This window comes from Mytilus edulis, chromosome 4 (genome assembly GCF_963676685.1).
Source record: "Mytilus edulis chromosome 4, xbMytEdul2.2, whole genome shotgun sequence".
Lineage (NCBI taxonomy): Eukaryota > Metazoa > Mollusca > Bivalvia > Mytilida > Mytilidae > Mytilus > Mytilus edulis.
Genome location: NC_092347.1, coordinates 89,250,093 through 89,277,574, shown reverse-complemented (window position 1 = coordinate 89,277,574; position 27,482 = coordinate 89,250,093). Strand labels below are relative to the sequence as shown.

Genomic DNA, 27,482 nt, shown 5'->3' with positions numbered 1-27,482 from the left:
AAGCAGCAATTGTGGTAGAAAAAATGAAAAAACTGAAACGGAAGATGTATAACGAATGAGCTTGAGTGAACATCGCGAGCACAACATGGACGAAGAACCTTCAACATCAGCTGGCATTAAATCTTCAATACCAAAAGAATTACAGGATGAATTGGATCTAATAGCTGCAAATGTTCCACGAGATATTGGTATGTCTATCTGATTCAATATGCTCACCTAGTATAGATAACACGTAAATATTTGTTTTTTTGTTGTTGGAAATAGTATAAAGTCAAGATATATTTCTTAGGTTGATGATAAAACTGTCCCTCTTACCAGTGGGTCCATTTAAGAGTGCATAGCTGATGGTCTTAAATCTCTCTTCCTCTGAATTCTAACGTGTGTTCTTTTATTTGATAAGGGATATTTTCATCAGAATGTCATGTTCTTAATTTAAAATGAAACTAGCACAGCTAGCACTTTGGACTGAGACTGAAAAGCACAAAAAAAAATAATATAAGGGGACATAATTTAACTTAATGCATACATGAGAAATAGACAAAGTCAACTTAGAGATACATAAAATTGATAATTGAAATGGGGAATGTGTCAAAGAGACAACGACCCGACCACAGAACAGACAACAGCAGAAGGTCACCATGTATATTCCAGTACATGTCGTGTCAAAAAGATTTTAGAATAATAGTTTAAATGCCATCTAAAGCATCTTAATATATATCAATGTAAGACATGCTGTAAAATGTGGAATGAATGATTTGGTGCTTAAATGGTTCTTTTAGCCAGATTTACTATAAGTAGAGTTGGCAATCCAACAATTCTTTCTGAATCACGATGTTTTACCTCTGCGTTGATTAGAAGCATCATATATTTGAGTATTGTTCACTCCTTAATTAAAGTCATAAGAAACCTCAAATTAAAAAAAAAATATGCATATGTTTTTTATAACTAAATGGATAGTTTTCATTATACAACTTATGTACATATACTTTTTTTCTGAGGAAAATTCTTTAATTTGTCCACATTAAGAAGATTGAAGTTTACTTATTTTTAATTGCTTGCTTCCAGGAAGCAATTCGCCGACATATTTTCCGTATTCATAGTGACCCGAGCGTAACCCTCCTCGTAAAAATCCGGTGATCGCAATACGCATGGATCTGTCATTGAAATAAACAAATATTTGATTATACATGTTAAACACGTGCTCAATACCCATGCTTTTTGTGATTTGTTTACTATAAGGTGACAATCGGTAAAACTCGGCTTCAAAACACGGCATTTAATGAGCAGCCATATTTGTTAAATCATAACAAACAGAGAGAAAAAAAATTGACGATTATATGATATATTTGCGAAAATAATGATAAAATCGTGCACAGAGGACTTAGTTTATGATATATACATGCATTGGTTCAAGAATTAGATAAACATTATTTTTCACCACTCACTCGTTTCATATGACTTTAAGTAAAAATGATACAAGTGAAAATATGCTAGCTGGGGTTGGGTTATAATCTGTAATTTGTTTTGTAAAACATAAGTGCAGACTAGCATTCTTTATTGTAATATGTGTCCTAGTAAGAAGTCTTAGTAAGATGCATCCTAGGTGTCATTACTGGTTTCAAGTTTGTGGTGTCTTTGTTAATAAACCAATCCTCTAATTTAATTAATAAACATATGTACAGATTAATTTTATCATGGGATACAATTGAACCATTATTTCTATAAGTTTATGATAACATCAAAATTGCAGCAACACAAACAATCGAAGGATATTGAGAAAGCATGGTACACATTTAAAAAATCATTCCATCAGTACACAATATTAACTTAATCTACCGCAGTTTAAAATAAATACGATTAAATACTTTATGAATTTTATGTAAACACAAAAGCGACTGCATTGCCATGAGCCTATTATCATTCATATTTCTTTTATATAAGCATATACGCGACTGCATGTTAATAAACATATTATCATTCATGAATTTTTACAACAGCTGATTCGATGCCAATGCTGGTAGGCATAAACCACTACGATATCACAACCAAAACGCAAGCACTCCTGTCCCGACACTAACCATTACCAGGCTGATTTGTTTCTGTTTAACTGTTTGGAAAATGTAATACGTCATTTTGCAACACCCGTTTTTAGCTCACCTGGCCTACAAGGTCAAGTGAGTTTTCTGATCACTTGGCGTCCGTCGTTGTTAACTTTTACAAAAATTTTCTCCTCTGAAACAACTAGACCAAATAACCAAACTTGGTCACAATCAATATTAGGATATTAAGTTTGAAAAATGTGTCCGACGAACCCGTTTGCTAACAAACATGGCCGACATGGCTTACATATAACATAGGGATAAAATGCAGATTTGGCTTATATCTCTGTCACTAAAGCATTTAGAGTAAATATGACACGGGGGAAAATATGTTCATCATGTTGAGACGAAACTGCCCTTGAACTAGTAATTTTAAGGAAAATTTGCAGTTTTGGGTTATTATCTTGAATATTTTTTATAGATAAACTGTAAACAACATTCAATTGTAAACAAAAAACAATCAGGTGAGCGACACAAGCTCCTTGCAGCCTATAGTTATCAGATATCGCTCAAAAGGCATTGCGATAATATTTGTGTCATAATAAGTCGATCATAGAACAATAATTATTGATGAATTTTGACGGATTGATATGACGGTGTTCTAAGAAAAAATGTACGAGAATGTTTTTCAATCATGTAAGTACATTTACGATTACTAATCATATACATGTTGAAGTAGAGTCCAATAGGCAAACTGATGACTTAAAGTCAATGACTATTTTTATTCATAAAATGAAATATAAAATGAAGAGAGTCTTATTACAACAACACTTAAGGAACTGCTGCAGACATTTTATTGATCGACATGTTTCGGAGCCTAGGGGACCGTCATCAGGATACCGAAACATGTCTATCAATAAAATTTCTGCAGTAAAAGTGTTGTTGTAATAAGACTAGATACATTTAATGTTTTTTTTATAATAACGACCCTGAATACCCGAGGTATCCACTTTAGGAACTCTATCGTACACAGATTTATCAGGCGTTGGTTCACTTTCGCTTGTAATTAAATGAATTAGATAAATAGACAACCAATGTTATTTGTTATTCTTGTTGTTTTAAAGTAAACCCAACAGATCTAAGTGATAACCAGAAAAGATGGTTGGTTGTTGGAATATGCCTTCATAACGTCTTAGCACCAGCGTTGAGGATCCATGTTAATTCAATTTTAACAAGCCTTTATAATCAACTATCTTGTAACCATAAGATTGATACACAAATACATTCAAATCATCTAAAACAATATCCACCAACAAATACCTACCTGAATTATGAGAATGTCAATAACAACAAGGCAAATCATGGTTATCAAAAAGCAAACTACGACTACACGATCAAGAATGCTGTTGATTTATCCAGGCTATTTTTACAAACACATATGGCACATTATACAGGCTTTGATGAAACATGCGACTCCTCAGCTTTGTTAGGATTGATCATCAACATTGACAAGTTTTCTCCAGTTGTAAAGTCAGATGCTGAAGATGTACGTACAGTATCTGTGTTAACTGATGGTTTGTCATTTACTTAAAAAAACATAATAAAAATGATATTTAAATAATTTATATTTATCATAGGGATCAAATATAATTACTGTAAATACCATTAAAAGCTTCAATTTTATAGTACCGTATGCTCAAGGCTAAGCACATTATAGACGAACTGATGTTAGAAATTTTAATTTAAAACTTATATATTGTCAAACGAGATAGTGTTTAAAGGACTGATTTACCAATCAAAGGTTGACATAAAATGATAATAGTCTTAAACGGAAAGAGAAAAGAAAATCATATATGTACATGGCTTTCCTTTAAAAGTAAAATTAGACTTTATAAAACCTTATATTTAATACTCTTGATTAATGTCAGCAGATTGACATTCAGATAAAGAATTAAACATGCGAAGTTGTCAGGGATCATCCATAATTGTCAACCATTTCCAAAGTGTACAAAACATACATTTTCTAGACGCCACACCCTCAGTCAAAAAGTGTACATGAATCATTTTCAAATTTCAAGACAAGAATCAATTATTCTTAAAAAAAAGAAGATCCTGTCTATTATAGAAATTTGCTTTGAAAATAAACTGAAACATATAAATCTGACTGTATTATTTGATGACGTGTATCTGTGATGCCTGCATATATTTTGGAACAAGCTACTTTTTGGAAAATGTTTGGCAATTGTGGATGACCCCTTAATTGATCAAACTGTCCGAATAATAAGGCAACGAGGGCTAGATTCATATTTTGTAAAAATTAACCAATCAAAGATTGAGTGGTATCAGGTACACATACAAAGTAGTTTGTTCCTGTTCATCTACTGGCTTAGATCGTTATCCTTATATCAATCTATGGATGAGTCACATTCGGGGAAGGCTTGTAAAGACAAAATGATGTGATTTTAACAATCATGATAATTATACTTTGGTTGATAAAATATAACATGATGCTCATCTCTACAGTCTTAACTTAAAATATTATTTTATGTAATTTTAATGAAGGTACGAACAAATATAAGGAACCAGTGGGCTCATTGTGATTACACTAAATGGGATGCTGTAAAGTACTCGACATCATTCCAGCTGATGGAGAAGTTTGTCAGGGACATCAGTCCAATCGATGAAAATCAAGTTATAGGAAAATTGAATAAATGGAAAACAGAAGGTAATGTGATTTACGTATCGTTAATCAAGTTAATGTGTTTACGCATTCACAATGACTAAATGTACATGCGTATAATCTTAAAAGACACATCTACATTATAAAAACGATTATCAAACGTGCTTATCACCGTGACATTCAATAAGAGTCTACCCAAGTCGGGAGCCCGTAATTAAGTAGTTGTCTTTTTTGCAATTATCATATTTTTTTTTCGTGTGCATAGTTTGTACTTGTGTTGTGTCGTTACATCACTGTTCAGGGTAAGGGAAGGGTTGTCGCATTTAAACATGTTTAACAACGCCTGTATTTCAATGGTTTTTGTTAGTTCATGTCTACTGTATTTGTTTTATTCTACATTGGCTAGAGGTATAGGAGGTGGGTTAAGATATCTCATAAAACATTTTTAACCCTGACGCATTTTTGCACCTGCCCCAAGTTGCATTGGTTAGTCTTGTATAGTCTTGTATGTTTTTTAATTTTTGTTCATTTTTGTGTTTTTGACGTCCATTTTCACTGAACTATTACACAATTTTATTTAGGGACCATCTGAGGACCACCTCCGGTGCTGGATTTCCTCGCTGCGTTGAAGACCCATTGGTGGCCTTCGGCTGGTGTCTGCTCTTTGGTCGGATTGTTGTCTCTTTGTCATATTCTATATATCTATTCTCAATTTTATTCTCGTAAATGGGTTTGTGTGACACATTAGGCTATTAGTATTCTCAGCTGAAATGTTTCATAATTGTCATGTTGGGGCTTTCTGTATCCAACTATATAGTATTGTGTTTTTCTTATTGCTGAGGGTCGTACGGTTGCCTATAATCGCTTACATCCACTTCATTCGAACATTAGTGGAAAGTTGTCTCTTTTGCCATCATATTACCACATCTCTTTATTTTTATATCATTTTACAAAAATGGAAATCTTTAATACAATTTACTTCGTCTCAAGTCATGAACAATTTTACTCTTGCACGAACACACCAAATCAAAAAAAAAAAAAAAAACCAAATTAACTAGATACGATATCTTCAAAATGCGGCACGTTTTAATCGACATATTTTTTGGGTTTAAAAAATAAGGAAAATAACCAAAATACAGAACTAAAAAAAACCCACACACACATCAAACAACTGTGGATTACAACTGTCATATTCCTGATTTGGTACAGCCATTATTTTTTAAATATATGGATTCATATCAGTAGATTTTTGATAATTCCTCAGCAGTAAGTGACAGTGACATTCCACCATCGTATGGCAATTATACATATAACGTTATTAACAGAGTGTTGTTCTCACACAACAACTACTCTAACAGAGTTATATCGAATCCGGTCTCGCTCCTTTTGGAGTTCGTGAATCCATAGAATTCCGTCTAAGCCACAAAACCAGGTGCAACCCACCATTTTCTCTTAAAATGTCCTGTACCAAGTCAGGAATATGGCAGTAGTTCGTTTCTATGTATGTTGCATTGTCGTTTGTTTTTTTGTTGCAATTCAGTGTTTCTTTTGTTTCGTTGTTTTCCTCTTATAATTGATGTGTTTTCATCAGTTTAAGTTTGAAACCCGGTATAATACTATTGCCAATACTTACAGGCGAATTTGTACTAAGTTTTTCTTTTTTCTTTTGCTCTCAATTTTAAAATTGATTATACTGACTAAATGTATTGTTTTTCTTCCAAAATAACTACAAGTGAAACCAATGTAATACTGGTTATTGCTTTAAATGTTTTTGATCATTTGCAAACAAATAGCATAAACAGCTCTAAAATTAGGCAGAAGAAACCAAGGACATATTTTAAAAAACTTTCATTCGTGAAAATTACAAACGATAAGTATACATATTTTAAGTGGAATATGCACCTTTTTTTAGTATGGTTTTGAAAAACGTGATTTAGGAAGATATACTGTAAAAAGCTAAACTGATAAACACATTGAAATTTTTATAGTGATTTTAATCTTAATGCACTGAAAAATTGGTATGTCTGTTAATTGGATATGAAATTTTGAATTTTTCGAAATATTGATGCGATAACCTTTTAACTGCATTTTGCAAAACTTTTCGGAATATTTGGTCTTCGATGCTCTTCAATTTTGTACTTCATACGGCTTAATTAACTTTTTGAATTCAAGCATCACAGTCGAGTCTTTTGTAAACAAAATGACTGGCGAACACAACTTTCTTCTGATATCTATGATAAGATTTTATTTTGAAGTTCCCTTCTGTAGTTGTTCCAAAAAAGGGTGAATATGGACTTTTGGATTATCGTATAATATTTGATGGCTATATACTAAACCCTTAAAGGGAGAGATTGTGCTAGATTTTTCTTATCAAAGACATGACGAAATAATCTTTTAATCAGTGTTATTGAGGTCTGGAGCTGGCGTGGCAGTGAATGCCAGCAATCCTTATTTCATCATGCTGATCATTCTCATTTTTCTACTGTCACCTAAATCTAATGTCTATTGTATCTACTTACTTTATGAAAGGGGGACACTTTTTTTCTTTTCTTGATATTATTATTATTATTATTATTATTATTATTATTATTATTATTATTATTATTATTATTATTACAAGGCATTTTTATAGCTCATTATATAAAACAACAATTACTCTAAGCGCTTAAATATGTTAAAATAAGTACACAAGTTCATACATACACGAAATTACAAAGTCAAAAATAGACCAAAATATGTTTAAAAGCCTACAACATCAAATAAACTTTAAAAAGTTAAAACTCCAGAAACTCGGTAAAAAATGAATTAAAAGAATTATTAATGAATAAGTAAAAATTTGAACACTTGTTATCTTAACTAAATATTTCTAAAATTGCTGAATTTTGCTTTTGTATTTAAAAATAAGTTACTAAAATACTCCAGCTTGTAAACAAATCGATTTTTCTAAGAGATTGGATATGAGAAGCCATTCATATTTCCCCGCAAAAATAATTACAGAGTTGCCGGTCCTTACAGGGAGTGTCGCAAAACGTTTTTGAGATAGTCTTCCGCAAACTTTAACACAATTTTCGGTACGTGTGCATAGATATTAACAATGATTTTTACCTTTATATATATATATATAACGACAAAACAGTTTCATATTATTAATTTGTGATTTAAATTTTTTTTTTTCGGAGTAGCCATTAAAAAAATTAAATTTAAAACAAGCGATAAGTAATGTTATTTTGCACTAGATAATGTCAGCGGATCTTTAATTTTTATAGATCGGTTGAAAACCCAAAACTAATTTGCATAATGGAAATTTAGGCGATAGCAATACATCGGAATGACCTCAAGGTCATCTCGATGTAAAAATGAAATGTTATATCAAAATATACAGAAACACATAAAATCAGACTAAAATGTACAAAATGTTAAAAATCAACATCAGTCAAATACAACCAATCACAGTTCCAGGTCTCAACTATGAGCAGTCCACAAATACAACTTTGAATAGATGCGTCTTTGGTCCTTTCTTAAATAGTTCTAGCGATTGTTCATTTCGAAGATTTATTGGAAGGCTATTCCACAGAGTCCCGACCGCCACATCGAACCTCCGTTCACCATACATTTTGGTCCGTACGTTTTTTGGCATCTCGATTAAAGAAGCATTTTCAGATCGCAACGATCGTTCTGGTTTGTAGAAATGTATTAGTTTACTAAGATACGAAGGTGCAAGTCCATGCAAGGCTTTGAATGCGTAAAGCAACAGTTTGTATTGACATCGGAATTTGAATGGTAGCCAATGAAGAGTCATAAGTGTTGGAGTTATATGTTGAAACTTCTTTTTGCGGGTAACTTGTCTGGCAGCTGTGGTATGACCACGTTGAAGTTTGGATAGATTAAATAGAAAATGCATGTACTATTGTTAATTATCGATATTTAGATGCTGACGTCCATTGTCACTATCTTATGGTGTTTATATATTTCAAATTTTTCAATTCGCTCGTGTATTACTAAATTTTACCATCGGTACTAGGAAATCATTCGTGTATAATGTTATGGATGTCTTACTGAAATTGTTTAACATCCCACCCCTTATTTTATTGATTGTTTTATTTCCATGTGTCATAAGATACAATTCTTCTGTTCAGTGTATGTATTTTTGTTAATATGTCTTTTGCTTTAGTTAAGTCCGTTTAATTGATATTTTTATATTGTGTCTTTCTATGTTGTGGTGTTACACAATTGTTCATGTAAGGGTGAAGGTTAGCCCATTTAAATGTTTAAACCCGCTGCATTTGTTTGCACCTGTCCCTAGTGGGGAGTCTCTGATATGTGTTAGTCTTATATGCTTTTTAAGCTAATGGCTAAAAATAGAAATTTTGGTGAAATGCAGTTTTTTGCTAATATATCTGAAACTAAAAAATTTAGAGCAAATTTGACAAAAAATGTAAAATTGTTCATCAGGTCAAGATTTATCTGTTCTGAAATTTGCAGACGAATTAAATAATCTGATGTTGGGTTGCTGTCAATAAGTAATTTTCAGGAAATTTTACAGTCTTTTGTTATTATGTTGAATATTGTTATAGATAGATAAAAACTGTAAGATCTACAATAAGTCAAACATGACTTAAATGTTAAATTGACTCTTTAAAGACAAAATTTAGCAATTTTTCGTGATTTTTTGTAATCTTTTACAAAGGTCTTCTCTTGAAACAACTAAGAAAAATAAACCAAATTTGACCACATTAAGCTGTAGGGTATGTTGTTTAAAAAATATGTCTCATGACCATGCTGCCAACCAACATGGCTGAATTAGAATATAGGGGAAAATGCAGTTTTTTACTTATATCCCTGAAACTAAAGCTTAAGTATAAAGGTTACATTATTTCGTGCATCAATTGTAAAAAAAATTATCAGATGAGCGACACAGACTACTTAAAGCCTCTAGTTATACCCCCGCTTTAAACAAAACGGGGTTACAATGTTTTACCTCTGTTTGTCCGTTCGTCCGTCCATTTTTACTCGTACCTTTCTCAGGAACTACATCATAAGGATTTCTAAAAATTTGTTTCAAGGTTAATATAAATCAGCTATACCATGTATACCGTGTGATGCGTTTTCAGATTCATTACTCAACATTAAGCGTAGTTAAACCTGTTAGTGGGGTCCCATCCATTCCCTTTATTTTGGACAGTTGTGTAACAGTTCAACATAAGAACGAACTATAAAAATCAGTTAAAAAGGATTAATTGATCAGATGCATACACATAGTAATACATATAACAAACACATGGAGTGGACGTGTCCCTGTGCTTGTATATCCCAACAACAAACAGTTCATTCATATGTTTCTGAGTTTAGTGAGACATCAATTTTCACTGAACTTGTACACATTTGTGTTTAGAGATTTTGCCTACGGGTACGGGCTATTATCTGTACTTTGGTCGGGTTGTAGTCTCTATGCCACATTTCCATTATCAACTTTATTTTATTCTTTATTCTTCATTTCATTTTTGGGTTGATTAAACTATCACTAGTATTTTGATTATTAAATAATTAAAGCCCATCAATAACTGAAGAGACATTATTTATCCAAAAGAGCATCTGACTGCAGCACAATTAGAACCGTTTATGCGATTGTATCAAAAACACCACGACATTAATCCACGTCAAATAAAAAGCAATGTCTTCTTTTCCCATAAAGGTTAATGCATGGCATAATTCACAACTGAATTCATTAGTATTAACTTTAAGAATTAAGGCTCACTATACTTTGGTCCGTTGGGAAATACATCATACAACTAAGAAGTGTTTGAAACTCAAATAATATAAGCACATGGAACAGAATAGAATGAAATTCAAAACAGTGTGGCTGTGGCCATTGATTGACACATTAAATTCATCCATTGACTGGGACAATTTAGGTGAACGTTTGTATGTAACGACAACTGCTCACTATGTACTTTTTAAAGACACTTAAACTATGGGGTCACCAAAGGTTCTCAACACCTTAATAAAGTAATTCGAAAAATCAATCAGAAATAACACGATGTTTTGATTTATATCAATTATATAAATCAAAACATAAAGGTTATTCCTGATTAACTTTTCGAATTATTTTATAATTAAAGGCGTTAAGGAACCTTTGGTGACCCCACAGTTTAAATGTCTATCGTAGGTACGTCGTGAACAGTGGTCGTTACAGACAAACGTTCACGTAAATTGTCCCAGTCAATGGATGAATTTAATGTGTCAATCAATGGCCACATCCACACTGTTTTGAATTTCATTCTATGCACACTTGGAAGTTTGCAATGATACAGCCCTTAGATGGTGTAAACTTCCCAAAAACGTGTATGGTGTAATGGTGTATGGCATATGGTGCAATGGTGTAAGGTGTATGATGCTATGGTGTATGGTGTAAGGGGAATGGTGTAATGGTGTTCGAGGAATGGTGTGATTGTGTAACGTGCGATTGGGAATGGTGTGAATGATAGTGTACGACATTTCATAAGTTGAAAACGAAGTTTTTTTTATGAATTTTTTTCGAATTGTAAACATAAACAATAATAATAATCTTAATATTTGAAATTTAATGGCATTATGGGTAATTTCGGATCATGTAGATAGAATGGGGAATGGTGTATGGTGTAATGTGTAAGGTGTATGGTGCAAAGGTGTAACGTGTATGGTGTAATGGTACAAGATGTATGGTGTAATGGTGTATGGTGCATGGTGTAATGGTGTATGGTGTTAGAGGGAAGTTTACACCATCCAAGGACTGTAATACCCCTCAGCATTAATCCATAATCATAATTGAAAATTTAATTTCAATAGGTTTGGTATCGGTATTTGAAATGATAGGTTCTGATGAAAAATACTGCCCAAGTTGATGGCACAGTGGACTTTAGAGCCTAATGAGAGTTTAAGAGAAGATCCTTTCTTCGTTACATCTTTCCAATAGCAACCTATATGAAAAAAATGACGGACAATTAGGCGAATTAATAGCTTTAAGTTTGATTTAAAAAGTGATTTGTAAGAGATGTTCAGATATTGGGTTTTGAAAGGAGGAGTGTATATAGATATGCCCGGAAGTGCTGAAATTCTAAAGGATTTTTTATAAATGTCAGAAGGTAATTAATGAGTACATCGTAATAAAGAGTAGGTGATGTATATATCTTTGAGTTATTATTACCAATAAAGGCAATTCCAGGAACGCGTTTTTGACACGATTAATCTAAAAGTTGTTTTCATTTTTTGATTGATTTTTCATTTTTATAATCCAGGTTCAAGTTTTCTTATTGGTATTACTCTAGTATTAGTAAATGAGATACGTCAACAAACACAGGTTTTAGCTGAATACGCAAACTTGGTAGCAACAGAGACCGATGAAAAAATCTTAGGGATTAAGAAAGAACTCCAAAATAAAAAAGATCAGTTAAAGGAAATTTATAATGTAAGTTTGACTTTTGGAAAAGTTTTCAAAACGCATACCAATCAGTGTCTAAAGACAGTTAGTTGTCTTATGATTTGTGGGATATTTGTGGTTAGAATATAAATTGAGTATGAGGAAAAAACAACAAAAACAGCACGTGACTCATCCTTTTCAGATATCCAACTAAATGCACTCGTCTAGTTTCTGAGGTTGGTGGTAAATACACCTTATCGCTATTTGTCCGCCATTACTGAAAATCAAACAGGTTCCCGTAAAATTTTGACGTCATAAAACAAAATATCTGACGCCACAATGGAAAAGTGATTGTTGTATGCGTCAAAAGTTCAACCGGCCGGGTCAGCCGGGATTAGCGATAAGGTGTATAAAATCATTGTGAAATAATTTTTTTTTTGCAAAATCTAATAAACTAAGATATGATTGCAGACATGCAGACATATAAATAAACAGCTGTGCCATGATACGCTATATGGGATTAAAACTTCTCAATGTCATATCTCAAAAATTTAAATAAAAAAATACTAAAGGGATGTTGTTTTACTAGTTAAAAACCCGCCATAAAAGATACTTAAATCACTTTTGAGTTTATGTCTGAATACTGTAAAATCTCCACATCTTTATGAGTAAATCTTAAAAATAAGAAACGAAAGAAAATTAGCTGACATTTTAGCTTAGGTGCTTTGTGCATATTCCTTTTCGGTGCTTCTTTAATTTGTTACATATGACGTGGCTCTGTACATCCCGTCATTGCTTATTGTGCTAAGGTAAATTCTGGTATGCTTGTATTTCATTTTTACTAATGTACATTGTCTATATGCCTTTTGAGTTTCTTTGTTTTATATTTTTTTGTTTTATAGAGATAAAGATTTAAAAAAAATTTGAACTGCTGTACCCCAATTTTTGACAATTTAACCTATTATGTCTTTATTTTGTTCACATATCGTTGTCAATAAAGTGGAATTTTATGCGACTTTCATTAAAGTGCGAGGTTTAGCTAACTATAAAACTACAGTTTTCTAAAAAAAAAAGCCTCTACCAAGTCAGGAATATGACAGTTTTTATCCATTATTTTGATGTGTTTGAGTTTTGATTTCGCTATTTGATTAAGGATTTACCGTTTTGAATTTACCTCGGCGTTCGGTATTTTTGTGATTTCACTTTTGACGTCAAGAGATATAATCTTTTTTGTATACTTGTAGAAGGTGATGGATCAAGAAAAAACTCTAAACAATCACGAGACAAAGTTTGGTAAGTAGCATATCTTAGATTGACACAACTAAATTTCTTAGGCAAAGAAACAAGCATTTACAAAGAAAAAACTTATATTAAAAGCCGACACTAACAATGTGTTATGCCACACATTGTACTTTGAATATCTATGAATTTCAAGTAAGATGACCTTAATTGTGGATTGATAGAATCTTTTCGCATGTATTTGTACGATTTGTTACTATTTTGAAAAAAATAGGATAAGCATAAGACATTCGGCGGGTAAACCTTAGGTCAGGTCAAATGAAGGGGTTTGTATTTTGAAGTCAACTGTATTATGAGTAATGATGAAATTTAGGAGACAGGTATGTGCAGGTACTATTTATTGTTCCTCATCATTTCAAGAAGAATATGCCGAAGAAACATATTCACGATTTGTAGATTTCAAATATTGTTGCCCTGCATATTGTTCCATGTTGTATTTAAACATGTTGATGCCAATTACAAATTATCTCTTGTCAATTGCTTCTAAGGCGACAGTAGTTTATCATTTCAATAATAATTCATTCATTTGACAAAGGATACATTTATACATTTTCTCCAATTATACCTACTTGTCAGTGTAATTTGCGATGTTTTATACTTTTTCGTCTTTTCAAACCAGTAAGACCAGAACCTTTACATTAGAAAAAGAGGATATTCTATCCTTTTCTGTTTACCAATAAAGTAATTGATGCATTGAACAGCAGCAAATTTACGTTCTACATCACAACGAAGTAACTTACATCCAAAATGCCATTATATTTACAAAATTAGCCTGTTCCTGATGTAACCTACAGTAACACCTTAAACCATTGCATCCAATGTATTTAACTTTAAACAAACATTACAGGACCTGGATTAAGGACACTTTCTAAAAACCCTGTGACATAGGACTGTTCCCACTCGCCTTATATTTTTTTGTATTTGGGATATAATTATGATTCCACACGAACATCTCCGAAAGGTGATAGCTTATGGTCCTAAGTTCAGAGAACATTAACACATCAATTGGAACCTTTTTTACTTCAAAAAATATAATTTTTTTATATTAACTTATGACTTCAGGCACTCCCGATTTAAGTGTTATGCATATCCGATATGTCATCTTAAGGATCATAAATATTTTCTATTCATTTTTTTTTACATTACATTTTATTATTTCAGAGGAAGTAAAAGAAAGCCTAAAGCTATGCTCATGTTATGGTGAGTTTTTTTTGTATAGAATAATAGATAAATACATGACGTGATATGTAGAAATTCCCATAAAATATACAAAATACGGATATCCTCTTTTCAAGAAATTGTAGACGGAGTAAATACGTATGCAATTCTTTATCGTCATAACATCTGGATAGTGTTGAATTAAATATGAAATTTCTAAATAATACAACAAAAATACAAAAGGGAAATTGAAGCTTCTGAATTAAAAAAAAAAACTGACAACGCCATGGCCAAAAAAAAAAAGGTGACAATCAATAGATTAAAAAAAAACCACATCATAGAAAACTTCTGACTGAACAACATGCACCATCTCAAACAAAAACCTGGTAAGCAGATCCTGCTCCACATGTGGCACCCGTTGTGTAGCTCATGCGAATACAAACTCGGGTTATAAGTCTTACTCGGTTGGTTCAAGAAAAGGGAACGGGATAGTATTTACGACATCAGGAACATATCCTCGTGCATCAGTGAAACGGATATTTAGTAACTTTCAACCAACTCGTGATCGCGTCCGTAAAATTTAAGAAGGGATGATTTCAACATTACCACTTGGAACTCTTGTTTAACTAGCGTCATTGGGAGCAGTAGCCCTCTTTCAATGAAATCATGATAGGAAATTCAAGCCCTCTAATATCGTTACAAATAGCTTCCATATTTAAATATTTATTGTTAATTAAGGAAGAATAGAGATATTGAAGGTACCAAAACTGACAGATTAATATGATTTAATAATTTTGAAATACTCAATATGATTACTTCTGATTGTTTTTCCAGTCATACATATGTATATATATTTTGTTCTTTTATTGTATTTTATGATGTATTGTAAAATATTTTGTTGATTTATGTATGTCTTCAACCCCATCGGGGTATACATGTGCATTTATTCGATAAACTATTCTACGACAAGATATCCTGGCTGTACATAGTTATATTCGGGAATAAATCCTCATTGACAATGACGATCGGTTGAAAACAAAACTTTACGACAAAAGAGATGATTTCAGCTTTAACTTTCCATTTCTAAGTAGCAACCAACATTCCCACCTGCTTACGGGGTATATCTCCCAATTTATACGATATTCCCGTGCATGTAATTCCCAACATGATTTTCTTGATAGAGGGTTGCTGCTCACAAGGAAGTATTTAAACCAAGAGTTCCAAATGGTAAAGTTAAAATCATCCCTTCGTAACAGTTGGTTGAGCGTTATGAAATAACCGTTTCACAGATGATATCGGATATTTTCGCTTTATGAGTTTGACTGTCCCTCTGGTATCTTTCGTCCCTCTTTTATGCAATGCGTTAATAGTTATCAAAAGTACCAGGATTATAATTTTATACGCCAGACGCGCGTTTCGTCTACATAAGACTCATCAGTGACGCTCAGATCAAAATAGTTAAAAAGCCAAACAAATACAAAGTTGAAGAGCATTGACGACCAAAAATTTCAAAAAGTTGTGCCAAATAACGGCTAAGGTAATCTACTCTTGGGGTAAGAAAATCCTTAGTTTTTCGAAAAATTCAAAGTTTTGTAAACAGTAAATTTATAAAAATGACCATATAATTGATATTCATGTCAACACCAAAGTGCTGACTACTGGGCTGGTGATACCCTCGGGGACGAAACGTCCACCAGCAGTGGCATCGACCCATTGGTGTAAATAGTTATCAAAAGTACCAGGATTATAATTTTATACGCCAGACGCGCGTTTCGTCTACATAAGACTCATCAGTGACGCTCAGATCAAAATATTTAAAAAGCCAAACAAATACAAAGTTGAAGATCATTGAGGACCAAAAATGTCAAAAAGTTGTGCCAAATACGGCTAAGGTAATCTACTCCTGGGGTAAGAAAATCCTGAGTTTTTCGAAAAATTCAAAGTTTTGTAAACAGTAAATTTATAAAAATGACCATATAATTGATATTCATGTCAACACCAAAGTGCTGACTACTGGGCTGGTGATACCCTCGGGGACGAAACGTCCACCAGCAGTGGCATCGACCCAGTGGTGTAAATAGTTATCAAAAGTACCAGGATTATAATTTTATACGCCAGACGCGCGTTTCGTCTAAATAAGACTCATCAGTGACGCTCAGATCAAAATAGTGAAAAAGCCGAACAAATACAAATCTGAAGAACATTGAGGACCAAAAATTTCAAAAAGTTGTGCCAAATACGGCTAAGGTAATCTACTCCTGGGGTAAGAACATCTTTAGTTTTTCGAAAAATTCAAAGTTTTGTAAACAGTAAATTTATAAAAATGACCATATAATTGATATTCATGTCAACACCAAAGTGCTGACTACTGGGCTGGTTATACCCTCGGGGACGAAACGTCCACCAGCAGCTGCATCGACCCAGTGGTGTAAATAGTTATCAAAAGTACCAGGATTATAATTTTATACTCCAGACGCGCGTTTCGTCTACATAAGACTCATCAGTGACGCTCAGATCAAAATAGTTAAAAAGCCAAACAAATACAAAGTTGAAGAGCATTGAGGACCAAAAATTTCAAAAAGTTGTGCCAAATACGGCTTAGGTAATCTACTCCTGGGGTAAGAAAATCCTTAGTTTTTCGAAAAATTCAAAGTTTTGTAAACAGTAAATTTATAAAAATGACCATATAATTGATATTCATGTCAACACCTAAGTGCTGACTACTGGGCTGGTGATACCTTCGGGGATGAAACGTCCACCAGCAGTGGCATCGACCCAGTGGTGTAAATAGTTATCAAAGATACCAGGATTATAATTTTATACGCCAGACGCGCGTTTCGTCTACATAAGACTCATCAGTGACGCTCAGATCAAAATAGTTAAAAAGCCAAACAAATACAAAGTTGAAGAGCATTGAGGACCAAAAATTTCAAAAAGTTGTGCCAAATACGGCTAAGGTAATCTACTCCTGGGGTAAGAAAATCCTTAGTTTTTCGAAAAATTCAAAGTTTTGTAAACAGTAAATTTATAAAAATGACCATATAATTGATATTCATGTCAACACCAAAGTGCTGACTACTGGGCTGGTGATACCGTCGGGGACGAAACGTCCACCAGCAGTGGCATCGACCCAGTGGTGTAAATAGTTATCAAAAGTACCAGGATTATAATTTTATACGCCAGACGCGCATTTCGTCTACATAAGACTCATCAGTGACGCTCAGATCAAAATAGTGAAAAAGCCGATACAAATCTGAAGAACATTGAGGACCAAAAATTTCAAAAAGTTGTGCCAAATACGGCTAAGGTAATCTACTCCTGGGGTAAGAACATCTTTAGTTTTTCGAAAAATTCAAAGTTTTGTAAACAGTAAATTTATAAAAATGACCATATAATTGATATTCATGTCAACACCAAAATGCTGACTACTGGGCTGGTTATACCCTCGGGACGAAACGTCCACCAGCAGCTGCATCGACCCAGTGGTGTAAATAGTTATCAAAAGTACCAGGATTATAATTTTATACTCCAGACGCGCGTTTCGTCTACATAAGACTCATCAGTGACGCTCAGATCAAAATAGTTAAAAAGCCAAACAAATACAAAGTTGAAGAGCATTGAGGACCTAAAATTTCAAAAAGTTGTGCCAAATACGGCTAAGGTAATCTACTCCTGGGGTAAGAAAATCCTTAGTTTTTCGAAAAATTCAAAGTTTTGTAAACAGTAAATTTATAAAAATGACCATATAATTGATATTCATGTCAACACCAAAGTGCTGACTACTGGGCTGGTGATACCTTCGGGGATGAAACGTCCACCAGCAGTGGCATCGACCCAGTGGTGTAAATAGTTATCAAAGATACCAGGATTATAATTTTATACGCCAGACGCGCGTTTCGTCTACATAAGACTCATCAGTGACGCTCAGATCAAAATAGTTAAAAAGCCAAACAAATACAAAGTTGAAGAGCATTGAGGACCAAAAATTTCAAAAAGTTGTGCCAAATACGGCTAAGGTAATCTACTCCTGGGGTAAGAAAATCCTTAGTTTTTCGAAAAATTCAAAGTTTTGTAAACAGTAAATTTATAAAAATGACCATATAATTGATATTCATGTCAACACCAAAGTGCTGACTACTGGGCTGGTGATACCGTCGGGGACGAAACGTCCACCAGCAGTGGCATCGACCCATTGGTGTAAATAGTTATCAAAAGTACCAGGATTATAATTTTATACGCCAGACGCGCGTTTCGTCTACATAAGACTCATCAGTGACGCTCAGATCAAAATAGTTAAAAAGCCAAACAAATACAAAGTTGAAGAGCATTGAGGACCAAAAATTTCAAAAAGTTGTGCCAAATACGGCTAAGGTAATCTACTCCTGGGGTAAGAAAATCCTTAGTTTTTCGAAAAATTCAAAGTTTTGTAAACAGTAAATTTATAAAAATGACCATATAATTGATATTCATGTCAACACCAAAGTGCTGACTACTGGGCTGGTGATACCGTCGGGGACGAAACGTCCACCAGCAGTGGCATCGACCCAGTGGTGTAAATAGTTATCAAAAGTACCAGGATTATAATTTTATACGCCAGACGCGCATTTCGTCTACATAAGACTCATCAGTGACGCTCAGATCAAAATAGTGAAAAAGCCGATACAAATCTGAAGAACATTGAGGACCAAAAATTTCAAAAAGTTGTGCCAAATACGGCTAAGGTAATCTACTCCTGGGGTAAGAACATCTTTAGTTTTTCGAAAAATTCAAAGTTTTGTAAACAGTAAATTTATAAAAATGACCATATAATTGATATTCATGTCAACACCAAAATGCTGACTACTGGGCTGGTTATACCCTCGGGACGAAACGTCCACCAGCAGCTGCATCGACCCAGTGGTGTAAATAGTTATCAAAAGTACCAGGATTATAATTTTATACTCCAGACGCGCGTTTCGTCTACATAAGACTCATCAGTGACGCTCAGATCAAAATAGTTAAAAAGCCAAACAAATACAAAGTTGAAGAGCATTGAGGACCTAAAATTTCAAAAAGTTGTGCCAAATACGGCTAAGGTAATCTACTCCTGGGGTAAGAAAATCCTTAGTTTTTCGAAAAATTCAAAGTTTTGTAAACAGTAAATTTATAAAAATGACCATATAATTGATATTCATGTCAACACCAAAGTGCTGACTACTGGGCTGGTGATACCTTCGGGGATGAAACGTCCACCAGCAGTGGCATCGACCCAGTGGTGTAAATAGTTATCAAAGATACCAGGATTATAATTTTATACGCCAGACGCGCGTTTCGTCTACATAAGACTCATCAGTGACGCTCAGATCAAAATAGTTAAAAAGCCAAACAAATACAAAGTTGAAGAGCATTGAGGACCAAAAATTTCAAAAAGTTGTGCCAAATACGGCTAAGGTAATCTACTCCTGGGGTAAGAAAATCCTTAGTTTTTCGAAAAATTCAAAGTTTTGTAAACAGTAAATTTATAAAAATGACCATATAATTGATATTCATGTCAACACCAAAGTGCTGACTACTGGGCTGGTGATACCGTCGGGGACGAAACGTCCACCAGCAGTGGCATCGACCCATTGGTGTAAATAGTTATCAAAAGTACCAGGATTATAATTTTATACGCCAGACGCGCGTTTCGTCTACATAAGACTCATCAGTGACGCTCAGATCCAAATAGTTAAAAAGCCAAACAAATACAAAGTTGAAGAGCATTGAGGACCAAAAATTTCAAAAAGTTGTGCCAAATACGGCTAAGGCAATCTACTCCTGGGGTAAGAAAATCCTTAGTTTTTCGAAAAATTCAAAGTTTTGTAAACAGTAAATTTATAAAAATGACCATATAATTGATATTCATGTCAACACCAAAGTGCTGACTACTGAGCTGGTGATACCCTCGGGGACGAAACGTCCACCAGCAGTGGCATCGACCCAGTGGTGTAAATAGTTATATAGTTATATATAATTTTATACGCCAGACGCGTAAAGTAAGATGTGGAGTTGACAAGAACAATTATATTCAAAATCGATCTAATGTTGGTCTGTCATCTGATCAACCCTGATACCCTCGTTGTGTCCTTAAATTGTCCATCCTCCATAATTTAATAAATACAAGTGAATGAATATAGATTCCACTACTTTGTCGAGTGTGATGATAAATACTTCCACTCGAGACAGTTAAATTTTTAAATATTTAAAATGCGTAGTGATACATGTATGTGAAAAAAAGCTGGGTATGTAAATAGCAACTATTTTGTTAATAAATATTTGGTCTGCTTTCTCCCGGACTAATCTGTATGATAAAAGATGGATATTCCCGGTGTATATGTATTTACATATTTTAAAAGTATATTTTTTTCCATGCAGATGACAAATACAAATATTTTGAATCCAGATTTCCTGCTTACCTATAAGGGTTAAATTTAAAAAAAAATAATATAATTTATAGTGTTGCTTCCTTATGTAATCTGTAAACCATATCCCATATTTTAAAATGCTAGAGACACGTTTGAATGATTAATATTTCTTCTTATTTAAATCTATACGTTTGTTCATGTGAGCATTTGACCAACTGCTACGTGTTTTGCATAAATCAAAATCGTGAGATCTATCCGAATGGAAAAATGGGTAAAACATTAACCTGAACGTTTGTTCAGAATGTAAGCAGAAAAATAAAAATATAGCTCGATTTTTAAGTCAAATTGCTAAAAGGAAATCTCTCCAGTCCAAAATTATCCATAAAATTAAATATTTTCACAAATAAGTTTTAACAAATTGTTTGATAAGAATCACAAGTTAACACATCAAATGCTGCTGATAAAAGGAAGTGACCAAAACACACTTACACGTGAACTCGCACTGACCCAGCAAGATCATTGACCAAAAAGAAAGATGAAAATCCAATCATGCATTGGTCATAAGTGAAATTTCTCTGCACGTGAAAACATGCTATCTAATTTCAGCAATTTATCGTTTAATTAAGTAGGACACTCTGACTCTTTGACCAGACTAGAGACATTATAAACTTACAGTATAAACAGCTTACTTTTTATTTAAGTCTCAGTAATAACCAATCAAAACAAAATTATCTTCTCTGCTGTCTTAAATTATTTTAATCAGCCTATTTTTCAATAAGCAAATAAAATTGGTTATAAAGATAACTTCATGGTAAACAAAACTTTACGTATATATAGCAAATTTACAGATCTAACATTGTTGGGTTGATGTTTAGACGAGTTGTATATACATTATGTACACAGCCATGTATCACCATCACTGCTGGTGATCCGATGGATACATCTGTTGTAGAGTTGTCACTGGCTCAGACGTACTTATAAATATAATTATTTTCTGTGACTGTATCTTACATTAATTCATAGGATCCTTTACTATGAAAAAAAAATTTAAATTTACTTTACGACACTTAATTTTATTTTACTGAACATACCTTAATGAGATCTGTAGCTTGAACACCTAGCTTTTCAAAAAAAATAATTCAATCTTAAGAAGACTCTTATATTCACAGGTCACTAGAAAAGAATATGGAACTATTTAGTGGTAGCAAAACATAAGATATACATTGTGTGTGTACAACTACGTATTTAATCTTGAAATGTCTTGGTCGTATAAGCTAAAACTTTTTGATTTTTCGGTTTGTATTCTTCTTCAACATTCCAAATGTTTGATATGATACAAGCGTCAGTGATAACTCTTATGATTACCGTGTTCAAAATCGGTCAAAATTATAGCATAAGAGTCATTGTTTTTTATTTTCAGATTCCCACAATATCGAAATAGAGTCATGGAAGGAGGAAAGTGAAAAGTTTGTTGACACACCTGTTGTGAATATGATTTCACAGATAATTGAATCAGAAACTAATGTCTTAATAGTAGGTGAACCTGGAATCGGTAAGAGCTTTTTGATGCATCATGTTGCCTTACATCTTCATACGATGATGGAATATAACATAATTCCATGTTCAGGTATTCGGGATATAGTTAAGCATTATAAAGAGAACGTAAAACAGATGTTTGTTCTGGATGATATCTGCGGGAGGTACACAACTAGTTTGTTTGATGCTGAATATTTGATAAAAAATGAAAACACATTGAAACTGATGCTGAAAAAGAAGATTATTAAAGTACTTGCAACATGCCGATTAGATATTTACAGTGAGGAATTATTCCAAGAATCATGTACTGTTTTTACATCGAATATCTTTAATTTGTCGGCAAAATATTCAAGGGACGACAAATTAACAATATGTTCCAAATATTTAACTGAGGCAAACATTCAGCTATTGAAAGATGAAAATGTACAGTTCACACCTCTAATGTGTTATCTGTATTCCAATAGTCAGACTTTTAATTTGACAGATTTTTTGCAGAGTCCTTTTGAAACATACCAAATGGAATGGAACAAACTAAAATCATATGATCCACACAAATACTGCGCCTTGTTTTTATGTGTTATTTATAATGGCATCATGAGAGAGTCATTGTTTGATATTTATAATGAAAATAACACTGAAAATAAAGATGTCTTTGAAAACGTTTTTGAAATCTGTGAAATAAATCGTTGTACGTCTAGAAGTAAAATAAAGAGAGTTTTAGACAGCCTTGTTGGAACTTATTTAAGAAAAACAGGAAACAAGTATATAGTGATACATGATCAAATGTTTGATTTTATGTGCTGTTATTTTGGTAAAAAGGATAAAATGATAATAGGTATATTGCGTTATTCAGACATCCGAGTTATCAATGAACGGACGCAATTAGAATCTGTCAATGAACAGCATGGTAAATTTACTATAATGATATCTAGGCAGTATGAACAGGAATATTGTAAGAGAATTGAAAGTGAGTTACAATTTGGAAAAATGAATCAGTGTTTTTGCAATTCACAGATGAAGTTTGAAAAATACAGAGCCTTATTTCTCGACATTTTGAAATCAATGGACGACAGCTTACTATTGGAACATATAAACACATATGATTTAGTAGCGAATAAAGAACATCATGAAATTGAATACGAAGATTATCCAAGTGATGAGGATATGACGGAAGGACCTTTTTTAACAGCATGCATCCAAGGATATTATGATATAGTTCAATATTTTATTTCTAAAGGAGCTGATATCAATCTCTGTGGTTTGTTTGGTTCACCTCTAATAGATGCCTGCATAGGGGGAAATGAAAACATAGTGCAGCTACTGATAGACGAAGGAAGTGATAAAAACCAAACTAATCGTATAGGATTTACCCCTCTTACAATATCGTGCGTTAAAGGGAAAGAGAAGATAGTACAATTACTGATTAACGAAGGCTTTGATATCAACCAGGTTGATAAAATGGGACAGACACCTCTGAAAGCGTCTTGTTGGACAGGACATGAGAAAATAGTACAGCTACTTATTGACAAAGGATGTATTGTTAAACAGGATGCTAGTATTGGAGAGACACCCCTATTTGCTGCTTGTAAGGTAGGAAACGAGAAAATAGTTAAGATACTTATCGACAAAATCTGTGATGTTAACCAGACAACTAGTATTGGACAGACACCTCTGATAGCTGCTTGTAGTGGAGGAAACGAAAAAATAGTACAGTTTCTTATAGACAAAGGATGTGATGTTAATCAATATGATGGTTTTGGAGAGACACCTTTGACAACTGCTTGTAGTGGAGAGAATGAAAAGTTAGTGCTTTTACTTATAGACAAAGGATTTGATGTTAACCAGATTGATGGTATGGGACATACGCCCCTTACATGTGCTTGTAAAGGGGGAAACGAAAAGATAGTTCAGTTACTTATAGACAATGGATGTGATGTTAACCAGGATGCTGGTATTGGAGAAACAACTCCGACAGCTTCTTTTTGGAGGGACAATGAACGTTTTTTACAGTTACTTTTAGAAAAAGGATGTGATGTTAAACAAGATATTGGAATAGGAGAGACTCCTCTGACAGCTGCTTGTAGGGGAGGAAACAAGAAGATAGTAGATTTACTTATAGACAAAGGATGGGAGGTAAACCCGAATGACAGTATTGGAGAGACACCACTTACAGCTGCGTGTAGGGGAGGCAATGAAAACATAGTACAGTTACTTATAGACAAAGGATGTAATGTTAACCAGATTGATGGTAACAAAGATACACCACTGATAATAACCTGTAGTTTGGGAAGAAATGAAAAAATTGTACAGTTACTTCTAAACCAAGAAGTGAATTTAAATCAGACTGACAGGACACGACAGACTGCCCTTACTGCAGCTTGTAAAGGGGAAAACGACAAGATAGTACAGTTACTTCTAGACGAAGGAGTTAACGTTAGTGAGATTGATATGATTGGACATACACCTTTGACTGTTGCTTATAGCAGAGGACATGACAACATTGTACAGTTACTTATAAATCAAGGCAGTGACGTTAACAACTCCTTCGATACGATAAACCTTTAATCGCTGCCTGCATTGGAGGATATAAGAATAGTTATCAAAGGTACCAGGATTATAATTTAATACGCCAGACGCGCTTTTCGACTACATACGAGTCATCAGTGACGCTCGGATCAAAATAGTTATAAAGGCAAACAAGTACAAAGTTTAAGAGCAACGAGGACCCGAAATTCAAAAACCGGTTAAGGTAATCTATTCCTGGGATAAGAAATTTAATGAAATGACCATATAGTAGATATTCATGTCAATACCAAGTGCTGGGTACAGGGCTGGTGATACTTTGGGGACAAAACGTTCACCAGCAGTGGCATCGACTCATTAGTGTAAATAGTTATCAAAGGTATCAGGATTATAATTTAATACACCAGACGCGCGTTTTGTCTTCATAAGACTCATCAGTGACGCTCAGATCAAAATAATTATAAAGTCAAACAAATACAAAGATATAGTAGAGTTGCTAATTCATCAGGGATGTGATCTCCACCGGACTATTTTAATCGCCATTCACCCCTTTGACAGCTGCTTGTAGAAGTTCAAATAAAAATATATGTAAGCTGTTGATAAAGAACGGGGCTTGATCTTAACGAGAATGATGGTAGTGGAAAAAACACCTCTGGTGGCAGCGTGTCAACATTGAAGTTATTGAATAGTGAAAATGTTCATAGCCAAAGGAGTTGATCTGGATCAGTGAAGAGGGAGTGCCAACTATTACTGCTGCATGTGTGGCAGGTAGCGAGAATATAGTAAAGCTGCTGATAGACACATGTGTTGATGTTGATTATTCTGATAGTATGGGAGAAACGCCTCTGATAGCTGCGTGTTGAGTACGACATGGAATTATAATACGCTTACTTTAAGACAAAGGATGTAATGTTAACCAGATTGATAATACGCTTAAAACATTTCTGAGTTATGTTTGTATGATAGAAAATCAGAATATTGTTAAATTACTGTTAGCAAAGGAGCTTAAGTTGTTGCAAAATAAAGGAGCCGGTGCAAAAATAAACGAGCCGGTGCAAAAATAAAGGAGCCGGTGTTATTAATTTATAACAATAGTAATGTACACAACCGAGAGGCTTATACTAGCTTGTATCGTTAATAAACGAGGAGTATTGGTATATTTGGCGCATATATTGAGAACTTTTGTACCCATGGGTTTCAATGTGGTTATAATATCTAACTTGAGGAAAACTCATAAAAAGCTTTTTTAATTTCCTATGGAAATAAACTTATCATAGAAACCAGGATTTTTGTAATTACGCCATACGCGGGTTTCGTCTACAAGACTCATCAGTGACGCACGAAAAAATTTAAAAAGGCAAAATAAAGTACGACGTTGATGACCACTGAGGACTTAAATTTGTAAAACCAACATACAATCAGTATTAGAAGTGGAGATAACTATTCAAAAATGAGTTTTGTTTTGTCCATTTTCTGTTGATTTTCTAAAAATCTATTTAAATATTGATACTTTGATGGGGTTATAAGTTCGTATTTGACTATATTATATAATCTTCTGCTCATGAAATGTACAAAACCGAATTGTTATGGGTATTTGTATTTTTTAACGTGTGCATTTTTTATTAAAGAAATTGCAAATTTGTGGCTTTGTGGCTATTTTGAAAACAATAATGTGAAAATTTGGTAATGTTTATATCTATATATTTTATTTGTTCAGCATCTACCTTGTTTAAAGAAAATTTAAACCACAAAAAGAAGAATATATGCTTAATTATTTTTATTAAATTTGAAATTCTTTACCTTGACATGTTGAAAAAATCAATGAATGGTCAACTTATGAATTATGAAATCTAGATTGTAGCTGGATAAAAGATATGAAAACACCTTTAGAGTTGTTTGTTATACACTAATGAATGCTAAAATATCAAGAATCATTACATTATGTTGAATAGCAGCGGTAAAGTGATAATTTTGTGTCAATTGATTTGATATTTCTGCCTATTTTACCGATTTATCTAACTTTTACATCTCCATAGGAATTTTGAATCGTGATTTTTTTGTTTTCCTCAAGTAAGATTGATGGGACTTTGTTCTATGTATATTTTGGGTATAATGTTAAAGATGAAAACATAAAAATCTTATGTTGAAATAACTTTAAAATTAAGGTCAAATTTATGCTAGATTGACTGGACTAGAACGTCACATTCGTTTTAAAAATACAAAATAACACACGTTCTTTTTTTTTATCATTATTTATATTCAAAGTCATTTTTATTTTAGCTGCACAGTGTCTCATTGTTAAATAATATCTGACAAAATGTTTTTGTCCACCTTATTGACTTTAAATGTTCTGAAAACGAAACTGGTCAACTGTGCTGTAAATATTTGTATGATTTATATGACTTTGGGAGAATAGATTTTGTAACTAGTATGTTTTTTTAAATTTGTACTGGTTGATGGTTTTGTCA

General features: G+C 33.3%; 1 protein-coding gene across 1 annotated transcript; it reads left to right on the top strand.

Moving 5' to 3' along the window:
• Positions 1-27,482, top strand: LOC139521596 (uncharacterized). The gene is made up of 7 exons (XM_071315074.1): positions 1-188; positions 3,164-3,585; positions 4,602-4,764; positions 11,994-12,163; positions 13,360-13,408; positions 14,576-14,614; positions 22,376-27,482. The coding sequence occupies exons 1-7, from the start codon at positions 56-58 to the stop codon at positions 25,054-25,056; spliced, it is 3,657 nt and encodes a 1,218-aa protein (XP_071171175.1). The 5' UTR covers positions 1-55; the 3' UTR covers positions 25,057-27,482.

Bases quoted from the DNA above. Each gene is read 5' to 3' on its own strand.
- LOC139521596 (XM_071315074.1), top strand. From the start codon at position 56: ATGAGCTTGAGTGAACATCGCGAGCACAACATGGACGAAGAACCTTCA. The intron at 189-3,163 runs GTATGTCTATCT...GTTGTTTTAAAG, and splicing joins AAATGTTCCACGAGATATTG to TAAACCCAACAGATCTAAGT. The intron at 13,409-14,575 runs GTAAGTAGCATA...TTATTATTTCAG, and splicing joins CAATCACGAGACAAAGTTTG to AGGAAGTAAAAGAAAGCCTA.